The 11,624-nt window shown below is 45.6% G+C and overlaps 1 protein-coding gene across 6 annotated transcripts; it reads right to left on the bottom strand.

Annotated features, from left to right (window-relative positions):
- Positions 1-8,329: 8,329 nt before the first annotated feature.
- On the bottom strand, positions 8,330-10,759 carry LOC128710910 (transcription elongation factor S-II). Of its 6 annotated transcripts, none has more exons than XM_053805773.1 (3): positions 10,688-10,759; positions 9,016-9,262; positions 8,330-8,901 (listed from the first exon to the last, which is right to left on the bottom strand). In XM_053805773.1, the coding sequence occupies exons 1-3, from the start codon at positions 10,757-10,759 to the stop codon at positions 8,330-8,332; spliced, it is 891 nt and encodes a 296-aa protein (XP_053661748.1). The 6 variants fall into 6 exon arrangements, with proteins under 6 accessions (XP_053661748.1, XP_053661749.1, XP_053661746.1 ...); XM_053805774.1 differs by having other exon boundaries at positions 8,330-8,882; positions 9,006-9,262; XM_053805771.1 differs by having other exon boundaries at positions 8,330-8,945; positions 9,006-9,262.
- Between the last annotated feature and the right edge of the window lie 865 nt (positions 10,760-11,624).

An 11,624-nucleotide genomic window follows, 5' to 3' on the forward strand; every position in this document is an offset into this window, starting at 1 on the left:
GAGATATTCATATACATGTTTCATAATCCAATACAGCAATGAACATTAAAATATTATTGCGCGGGCAAAGACATGCCATAAAAAATGTCAGTAGCTAGCTTTATGGTTCGTTTTGTTTATATTCATATCTCGCATTACCCATACCGCTGCTAGAGATATGGATGCTAATCAACAATAACGTGAAGTTGTTGATTAAAACAGTAAGCTTAGCGAGCGAAAAGTTAGTATCGATTAATGTCCTCCTAGCATCGTGCACAAGGCCCAAGGATTCTTCTTATAAGATAACTCGTAATGTAATGAAGCAAACACGCAGAGAGAAATGTTACTATAATCAGTCCACTCAACTGTTTGTAGTTGACTTTTTCTCCCACCGTTTCGTTCTAATAGCAGTTCTCCGAAGGACGCGAAGGACAAAAACCGTGGCAGGGCTATTAAAGGGACAGACAAATAGCTCCGGTCGGTCGCCAAGGTTATGACACATGCAGGACCAGCTTGTTGGCGCCTGGTAATCGTCCGGAATGTCGAAACGAATAAATTTGCCCCCAATCTTACCCGGGTGCGATATGGCAACCACATGGTTGCGCCAACCGTTTGGCTACTGCGGTCAAGTGTGAGTGCTCTGGTACGTCTGTGTGCTTTTTCCTTTTATTGACACTCAGAAGCTGGCCCTCCCCACACATTAGGCTCACGCGACCATCCAGTCCGCACACGGCGGGCAATAGGTTCAGCGTGGCATAGACTGGCTGTAGGTCAAAGAAAATCGATACGGACAACGACTCCCGTACGATCCGTTGCAATTATATCCGTGCTCGTTAAGCAGGTTGTGTGCCGTTACACACAACATGTATGCACTTGTATCAAATGATCATCCAAGGATAATTGATCTCTGCCGCGAACCGTTTCATGTTAGGACTGTTTAATGGAACGGACTTAGAAGACTTTATTTCTTTTCTTTTCTAGAGTACTAGAAGCAATAAGTAAGAAGATCAATGCTTTTAGCGTAATGAAACATCGATTATATAAACTGAATTTTTGCATTATTATTCCCACTCATTTTGGCTTGAAGTTTTAGTTGGTTTAATAAAAATTCTAAATTGAACAAAAAAAAATCAAATCCCTCAAGCCCGACATAATTAACGAACGATCGGAATCCACCAGTACCAGACGTATATGTACTGCCCGTTCGCTGTAAATTAGAATTGGCATGTTGTCAACGCGACACGATGATCCATCCCCACCGGGGAGAGACTCCAAGGACAAGGACCTCGTCTTTATTGGGGATCCACGCTCGGTCGTGGAGGATGGAAGATTTGAAGGTTAAAAATTACATAACCTTCACAACAAACGCTACACACCGAGCGAGCGAAACAAAAAAACAAAAGCCTCACACGGGTACATACGGGGCCGTCGTGTACGTGAAGGAGCCGCCAGGTGGCTCTTGACGGTGCGACCGAAGGGCGCATGTTGCGGGTTTTTCTTCACTTCCTGCCAACGGATCGACGTGTTATTGGATGCGTTGTGTGCGGGCTTCCGTTTACCTGGCGGAATGTTCAAGCAGTGCAGTGTGAAAGATTCACCCCCCCCAAAACAAGGAATTCCACGTGGAAAACTAACCAACTAACACTAATTTGTAAAACACCCGAAACACTTTTACATTTCCATTGAGCAAACAAACCGTTCACCGCACACAAACTGCACAACAACAACCAAAAAAACAAATCAAAAAGAATAAACCCACGAATCACAATCGAATGTTGTGCATCCGAGTATCGTTGGCATGATGCACGACCTACTGTGTGATGTAAACGAAACGAATGTACGATAACACCCGCCGACGCATACAAACTCGCGCACCTTCCTTTCTGCGGGCTTTTCCAAAACGTCAAACTGTGGCGTGCTTGTGGGAAAACATTGCTTTTCTCTCGCCAAAGAAAGGAGTCAGCAGTCCGAAAACACAATGGGAAGCAGAGGCTGTTTAAATTGAAGTGTTGAAAACATCACACCATTAAAATAATCTCACACACAACACACAACTTCTGTGGACACACGAAACACACACAGCAAACGGGGCACACCACACAGGAACACTGTTGCTCTCGGGCTCGAGGGGGCGGGCGGGCGACCGATTCGCTTTCTCTCCGGTGCGCTTTTCCAAGCTGGCCCGGTTCTACACACTGCCACCTGCACCTTCCCGGTGGAGTGCCGCCTGAGCCCTTGCCCTTGTGCACTTATGTAACGCGTGGCTAACACACTTTTCCTTCGTGCAACAAACTGCGAAGCTGCGACGAATCTTCTACGGAATCGACGGAAAGGAAAACTTACCTACTGCAGCAGGCTGTGAAGATCTTAGCGTTGCCAACGCATCGGTAAACCATTGCTGCTCTCAGTGCGGAGAAGGGGGACACAGGCACAGGGTGATGTTCGCCTCCGTTTTGGACGTGCCTTCTGTTATGAGCGGAACCGCGACAGAATTCTAGCAATTTGGAGGAAAAAAACAACCACTCCAGAGGACATGTACGTGGTGGTCAGCACCGTTTGGAGTATTTCTATTACGCATTCAGCGAACGAAACAGCTCCACAATGTCTTTGTGACCATTTTTATCTCACTCTCTCCACTCTCTCTCTCGCACCGCACCGGGAGGAAAACTGTTTGTCTTTAACGGGGCTGCTCGATTTGCGTTGTAAACATCTATTTCCGATCCGTTTGCCAGGCGCAATAAATCGATAGTTTATTCGCAATAGCACACACTGCTTCGCCTCTTTTTTGGGGGGCCGAAAACGCTCCAACCGAGCGATACTTTCACGTAACTGTTACGGCAAAATAAAGCAAAACGTACACACACACACGTAGACACAAAACCACACACACATACACACAGAGTGGAGACGCTGGATCCGCCGTGCAGCGATCGGATCAAAACACACTTTCGAGTCGATAGTGGAAATGGGGGATCGCCGAACGGCCAATATCGACCCGCTTGCGGACAACGCTGTCCACGCGCACACCGGCTGGTCGCCTGCCTAAGGGGGAGGTACAGTTTTCACACCGCCCGCGCTGGTGGTGGCCAGCTGTGCACGGCAAACGTTGCTGGCACCAGACACAACCGAAACAATCGACCGTCCCGCGAAGGGACACCGCGGGCGCTGCTGCCGTTCCGTTCGCTGCACCGTACTAGTAGCTGACCGGGGACGACGGTTGACGTGGCCGCCATTGCTTAGCTCACCGACTGGAATGAACGGGCAACGGGCGTTTTGACGTTTCGCGTCCGGCACGAAGAGCGAAACCCGACGGTGAAGATGTTGCATTCACGCCTGGCGCTGGGGTAGATTTTCCTTCCTGGTTTTTCGCGAGTGTTTTCTCCGCTCGGTTTCGGCTGTCAGTTTTGCCCCCCAACGGAAACCAAACTTATTGTGAGCACACCATGGAATATGAGAATGCGCGCGCGAGAACATTCCATCCCGCTCGCGCTCAGTGTGCTAAAAGGGGGAAAATCGATGCGTTTTCCCTTGGCCCTGTAGTGTGCCACGCGTTTGACAGCTGCCTTTTGTTTCTCTCTCGCTCTCTCGATAACATCACCGTCGCAACGGGGAAATGATGCTCTCCCTTTATTCTCTCTCTCTCTCGCACTCTCTCGACTCGCACGACATTTGCATACGTGTTTTCCCTTCATTTTGCCCAAATGTTTGTGTCACCTCACGTGCCGCGTGCGTGTTTGCGAGCGAGTGTTTTGTTTGTTTTATTTTGCTCTCTTTTTTTCTGGTATTGCTTCGGGAAAAGTAATTTCGTTAATATCCGTGACAACGTGACTCATTTGTGCAGGTATTGGTTAACACTAATCAAGATTTGAGTTTTCCGGAAAAAAGAGGCCCACAAAATGGCAAATTCGAAAGCGTTCCCTAGCGTGAATTCCTGAGAGAATTTTGTCGATAATCAAATGCTTTCCAAACAGGCGAAGTTCTAGTTCAAGAGTGCGCTCGTATTGCACTTCTCGACCCACCACTACCAATGCAAGGCAGTGTCGTACATGTAACAGCTGATTCGGTTGTTTGATGGAAAACGCGCAGAATCGCTTTCCCGCTGTTCTGCTCGTAGATAAGGCTGGGATGCCCAGAGCCATTTCTGAACTGCTTTTTGCCGGTCATCCTAGTGCGTGATCCAGTACACTTTACAATTTACCTAGCAAGGCGTATCGGATGTCCCACACACACAACAGCGTCATTAGCTGCAGAAATATTTAATAAGCTTATCAGTGGTTTACAGCTACCGAAACTACCGAAAAAAGCGCCCCCTTGACAGCTTGTTTAGCTCGTTGTCTCCGAGAAGACAAATTGGCAATGTTCTTTTGTCGACGCGCATCAATCATCACGGGTGTGCAAGATACTGCTGATAAGCTCATCGCGCATCTGCCGCCGACCGCCATAAGTTCTGACGTTCGTCGACGATACCCCACATAAAGCTCCACAGTGTCGTTTTTTGTTTTTAATTGTTGCGCGATAACGGGTAATTTACTAGATCCCATCGCACTAATGAAATACCTTTCGAAAATCGCCAACAACCAATTGCCACAGCTGACAAACCCCCGGTGACGTACGTCTACTATTGCGCGCGGGCAAACTAATTGCTGTCGGTGGATAACATGTGTCGCCTCTGTATGCAATTGGCTGCGCTTATATGGCTGCGCAATCGCCATATTCTACTTCGATTATGATTGATGTCTGCAGAACGGCAAACGGTGTCCACATGTTTTTGGCTCATTTTATTGCTTCCATATTGCGTTTCCAGCCAGGCCAGGCACTAGTCACACGACCGTCATATACATCAATTGCACTCGGAACTTTGCTGGAAAGGAGGGCAAACTAGCAAAATGGTTACATTCTTGCTGCAGGCATTACGCCGTAGATAAGTCCCCGTCACCAGGGCTGTCAGGATGATTTGTAATTGCACCTGCCATCGTAGCTCATCTCCTACCGATGAAGCGGCGAAGATTGAGTTCTTCCATTATCTTGCCACTGTGTATCGTGCTAGTGCAAAGATTGACCCCCTTAATTTTAAGTTCTGTAAAGATTGAGTAGCAACCCCTCGTTATCAGACGACCATCTCTTGCGCCCACTGCCCAACGGCGTGTGGACACGAATGCTAACAAACCGCAACTAGCCCTTGTGCGAATGACAGCCAGCACCAGCACCAGCACCGCGCACTCGGCAAATTAGTTTTCCGTCTTATCAGAGACCCTCGCCATAAAGGTACATGGGGCCGAGGCTAAAGCACCAACATTTATCTAGTCCATGCACTCACCGGCCCAACAAGTGCTATTTACGGTACGAAACTGGACGAAATCGTAAATGATATTACACAAAATTGACACTGATCCACGTACGTCGACGATTTACAAGTGGCCGTTGAGCCCCACAGCACATCTGTAAACAGCGGTGTGTGTGTGTGTGTGTGTGTGTGACTGTGGGGAGGATCTCGTGATATCCGGTGTGGTCATTTGTCTAGTGGCAATCAACATGGGTCCTGGATTTGGTACGTTTATCACAGACACTCTGATTGTTTTCTCGCTACAAGACTCTTGAGTGCATTAGAGCCTACGCTCGATGAAAATCGTTTTGTGGAGGGCTTAACAATCGCCAGTTGTTTACGCAAGGTGCACAATTATTTCACAACTGTCTTAACTTATTACTTAACGAAGAGTTGTGCCAATCTCAACAAAGAACCAATAATGCACAAAATGTTTTACTTGCCTTCAAAGTCTTTTTTAGTCTTCAAAGCTTAAAACTAATGCTCCACACTCTATAACTGTGCTTCGTATTCGTATTAAGCACTGCGGCAACACTACGCCAGAACACACAAAATGTAGAATATGCACAAACTTACCAAAAATACTTCTAATTTGCGGTCAATCACACAGCACACAAGGCCACGAACGGAACAACCTCGACCAGATCGGGACGAAACCGTCCCGGGGAACGATGAGTGCACGACTGAACGTGGCCAGCTTAGACGAGCGCCACTACCTTCGGTGGCCAAGAACTCGACAGCTTAATCAAACAAAAAAAAAACTGCTAGGCTACCGTAACTACATTCAAAAACGCCCGGACACCCGTGCCACGTAAGGGTCGAATCATTTTTTTTCCGGTTTTCTATTATCATTTTAATTAGGTATCCAGTTGTCATTGACACACACTCCCGCTGTGTGGCCTCCGACGGGTATGAGGATATCCTCAGGAACCGACATTGAGTAAATTGAAATTCTAACCTCCAAACTACGTCCAATTTGAGGTTTCTGTGTTGTGCTGAAGGAAGCAGAAGTGTTTCCTTATCAGACGAATGGCCAAATTGCAGGTGATAAAAGGTTATCTCACAACACGAGATGAGTCCGATAAACAAATTAAAAACGTATGTAGATCAGTATATTACATTGCACGAGGAAGAGCCGTAGCAGTAATACTACCGAGAAGCACCGAGCTTCTGGAATTTTATATAATAATTATAGCCTGATCCTGACGTCATATTTATGAAAATGATCTTGATAACTCGCAGCGAAGGACAGCAACATAGATTTGGGTAACAATTTTGTATCCTTCAGCACGTGCTCTTCCCCTTTAGGAGTTGTGATAGAAATTAGTATTATAATTTTTTAACCAAATTGACAGACCTATGTTCGATGGCCATATATTATGTCATATTTTCAAGTAAAAAAATACTAAGGCTTCACCGCTTCTAACCACTATGATGAAAATAAATTGCAAACACCAGTGGGGTGTAACGGCTCTTTTAAAACCACCACGAATAGAACTGAACTCAGATGTATAACCAACATCGAGCGCAGCAGCTTTCGCTATTCACCACCGTGGCGCTACGACGTAAAGGAGAAATTTCGAAATCTGTGAACATGGCACAACACAGATCGCTGTTCACGCCAACCGTAAGAGTCGATCGTAAATTAGCCAAATTTTAATGAACTTCAAAATGCATGCAAATAGGGATCGTCTTTACACAATGTTTATTGCTAATGCAAGAAAAGGAACGGAATCTAACACGTAAATTAAAGCCAATTCACTTTTTGTTACGCTGCTTAACAATAGTCTTTCCCAATGTTTTGTTTTTCGTGAAACGATTGTCTACGTTCGGATCATTGTTGCCTGCCCACCGGGTGCACAGCAAGTGAAACCCCATGTTTCAGTATGTTCATGGTACAACACACGCATACGCAGGCTACCTCACAATGCACACACTGTTTTATCTAGCAAAACGTGACGCAACATTACATTTTACTTATGTACACAATTACATTTATGATTTTCTTTAGTATTCCCTACTAATTGCTAAGTGCTAAAGTGCAGCTTTGCAATGCGCGGCCCGATTATGCACACACACACACTCACACACACACACACATTTGCCTTTCCTAACCTAAGAATTGTGATTTTGTATGACAGGTTCCGTAAAAACGGGAACACATTCTGCCGTTGCTATCCGCATTAATCTGCTTACAACGAGAAAGAGCGTTAGCCATATACATCCTTTCCAGACGCTTTTGAGATCGCTAACCTTTCTCACGGCTTGTGGTAGAAGTTTTTTGTTGCGAATCGGTTTATGTAGTGGGGGTTAATTGTTGGATATTTGACCGGATTTTTACTTAAAAAGATAACATCAGTTCTCGAAAAAAAAAACGCAAATACATTCATAATAATTCTACCTTCTAGGTGGTACGACGACATTGAAACACCGATTTCTACCGCGATGCTGTCTTCTGCCTCGTGAACAAGAATTACGTAAAGGGGAACACAATTTCTATTGATAACATGTTTCAAAGTGTATTGAAGTTTTCGATGTAAAAATGATTCCACAACCTGCGTATTAATCTGAGTTAATTTCGCAGAAAAAGTATAAACCTAATACCTTACGGGACTGGAAACTAACAATTAACTCTAATAGCGTAAACGAACGTACGTTTAAATTAATCGTATAGCGAACTTATGCGCCCGTGCGCCATAAGCTTTGCTACGTTTGTAAAACCACATTTTAACGCCAATGTGTCTCATTGCCTTTTCCCATCATTCTCTGTAAGCATAACTTGATAAAACCGAGCTTACCATCTAACTATACAGATAGTTAGAGGAAATTAATAGTCATCAACGTTCGACACACATGGTCATTGTAAAAGTCAGCTGTTGCAAATCAGGGATGGTTCGTCTTAACACACAAACACACCAGCCGCTTGACCACGAGTCGCGATTGTTCTTATCGCGAAGTATTAAGAAACCGAAAATCGTGAGACGCTCGACACATCTCAACCAAAACACAAAAAAAGAAACAACCTTTCTAGCAGAACTTCCAACGGTGGCCACACTCGTTGCACATGACGAACGTGGTCATAGGTTCGTCAGCGCTTCTCGTCTGCAGCTGGTTGTACGTGCAGTTGCGCTTCTTGCACTTGCCACACTTGAGCAGATCGGTCTTGGTGCCCTGCACCGTCGCCAGCTGTGCATCGTTGATCGCCTCCTTCACGAAACGATCGCGCAAATGCTTCATCTCATCGCTTGCCATCTCCTCCGATGTCATTTTGGCGAGCCGCTGGGCAGTGATAGCGCCGCTAATGAAGTTTGCCCGCAGGCTAGGATTTTTCGGATCCTTAAGGTTGGCAACGCGCGATCTAACACGGTTCTTGTAGCGCATGTCCGTGTTTTTAAACTCGACAAAGATGGCCTCTTCTAACTCTTCGCCGAGCTCTTCCGGTGACTGACAGCCCTCCGGCGGTTCACCATCAACGCGCAGCGCGTTCGCCAACATTTCACGGCATTTCAACCGCACCGCATCGGTCGTATTGCTGCTGGACTGCGACGACATACCGCCGGAGGGAGGTGCTTTCGATTTGCTTTCCTTCTCGCGATCGTAATCCTTCTTGTTGCCACCAACACCCCCCGTTCCACCGCTTCCACTGTTTGCTTTCTCACCATTAGCACCACCGCCCCCCGTTCCAGTGCTGCCACCGTCGGACGATTTGCTACTCGATTTGCTCGATGATTTGCCGGACGACTTGGACGATTCCTTCGAACCGTCTTTCGACGGTGGCGTACCGGCAAGAAAACGTTTCCAGCTCTTGATAAGCGATTTGGCCAAGCTAATCACCTCATCGTCCTTGCTGCACTTGCGCAACTCGTTCACTGTCATGCCGATGCGCGTTTTCGTCAGTATATCCAGATCAATATTCAATCGTTGCAACTCGCGCAACAAATCAAGCGCTTGCTCTTGACCCTAAAATAGAACATGAAGAAGAATGTGAGTATGGTGGTGGTGTGGAAAATCTACATCAAATATGGACTTCGAAAAATGGCAAAACTACACAACCATGCACCACTCTAATGCCTCACAAATGTATGCATCCACAGACTCAGATTCGTGAAGAAGCGCACATTTTCTTTTCGATTCACCCTTCTGCACTTGAATGCACTTCTCGTAGCAAAGCTGTATGCGTGTATCTTAGTTGTTTGGGTGTTGTTTTGTTTTGGATGCAAAACCGGTTACTCTCATATTCGCTCTTTTCAAGAGATGCATTCGGTGAGCGTTATTCTCATTTTTCATGGCAAGTGCGTGCGCGCGCGCGTTTTTGTGCCGGTTTCCGACGAGACCATTCCCTTCGCCCGGCCAATACAATACAAACAGAGTTCACCCGCGCGATGAGCTTGACGACAAAGAGCGATCTACGATGCTCCTCTCAATTGTAAACCACGGCGACCAAATTTACACACAGCCTCCTTTGCATGTGAAGCATTTTAGCACCGCCACACGTACACACTCGCCGACAATGCTGCACACTACGATCAGAATCGATTGGAACTTTATACGGGGGAGCAAAAAAACAATATCAGCTTCAATCGACGAGAGTCGCGAGGTTTGCCTCGCCAAACACCACGGGACATATTTCGCGCGCGCACTCGTATCGTGCAGAACAAAAACACACATCTCGTCGTACATCGTTGTGCAGGCGACCGAAAAGGCAGTGTGTGGGTTTTAGGAGAAACATCTCGCCTCACAGTTTTGACAAAGATTACGCAAAAACGGAACGTGGAAACTGCTAGGCGCACGTTATCGCAAAGGTCCACAAAAAAAACAACATAAGGGACTACACATGAAAAACAACCCCCTAACGCAGCTACAATACTTTTCCAGGAACAGTATGCTACAAACAGAGAAATGTATATTTTTTGCGATCATTTACAATCGGGTGTATTTGCTGGTAACAGTATTATTTTCAGAATAAAAAAAATACACAACCGCCAAAGCCTTCGAAGCAGAACGCCCCGGGGGAGATAAAACTGGATAGAATTGAATCGTAAGCACAAAAAACACTCCTGTTAGCTGTATCGGTACTGCGCTTCACCGTCCTCTCATTCCTTTGCATCATCATCTCAGTGAGCCATGGAAATCATTTTACATATCAACCAACTGAGCGGGAAATGAGATGCACACCCAGGAAGGGGTGCACCATGGTCATTATTTCCATCACGATGCTCATTCAACAGCAGGATAATACGCTTTGGTGTTAAAAATGCACCATACGACTGCGAAACTAGAAGTGCAAAAGAATTACCAGTAGCAACTTCGACCGCCCTACGGGAAAAGAATAAGCCATTTATTTTACCCTCCCCTTCCTCCGAAAAAGTAAACACCCACTCTTACCGATCCATCCGACTGGGAAGTCATTTTGCCCAGCTTTTTCTGAATGCGAAACACCTCTTCCTCGACGTTCATCTTTTCGCCAGTACCGCCGGTATTGGGATAATTCGCTATCCAATCGGAAGAATCGTATAATGTCGCAAGCTGAAGATGCCGCACGTTCTGTGTATGCTCCTGATTCTATAACCCAAGCTCGTAACCCACGCCTTAAAGGATGGCTTTGATAATGCTGTTGCAGGATCGAAACACCTGATCTTTACACTATTAGCAAATACGCTTTACGAAGATGTGTGATAGATTTCACTGCAATTTGTCTGTGCGAGAGAAAAACGCGGTTTTCAGTGTCCCGGGCGGAGAAAAACGTCGTCGCTGTGTGAAAAAGCTACAGAAAACAACGAAGGATGGATAACGCAGGGTTGGATCGTTGTTGACAAGCTTGTGGGAAGCCATATTGAATTAAGCTTTGACAGCAAGCGCAAGGAACGGCTGGAGGCATTTCAATACATTTTACGAGGATGGGGTCTCATCACTGCGATACAAGAAAAACTTTTGAAAGGTAATTTTTTTAACTTGAAAGCTAAATTAACGAAACCAAATAAATTAGTAGTAACTGAAGCTTACTTACTTATCCGGCGCTACAACCGGTCTTGGCCTGCTGCAAGAGTTTAAGTAACAGTAGCAGCAGTATTTATATTTGGTAATCAATGTTTAGATTAAAGTTAAGGCATGCGCGATGAATGGTTGAACCTTTTTGTTAATGTTCATTTAAACTTGATCACAAGGCAAAGTGAAAATGTTTTCGTAATAATCACTTGTTCATCTTATCACGCTTGTATACTTTAATTAATATTGAAAGCTTGTACATGCACACCTTGCGCACGCAACATTAATTTGCAACGCATATGTCGTTTGCGATATAATGTTGATGATATTTTATTTC

Source organism: Anopheles marshallii, chromosome 3, assembly GCF_943734725.1.
Source record: "Anopheles marshallii chromosome 3, idAnoMarsDA_429_01, whole genome shotgun sequence".
In the NCBI taxonomy this organism is placed as follows: Eukaryota; Metazoa; Arthropoda; class Insecta; order Diptera; family Culicidae; genus Anopheles; species Anopheles marshallii.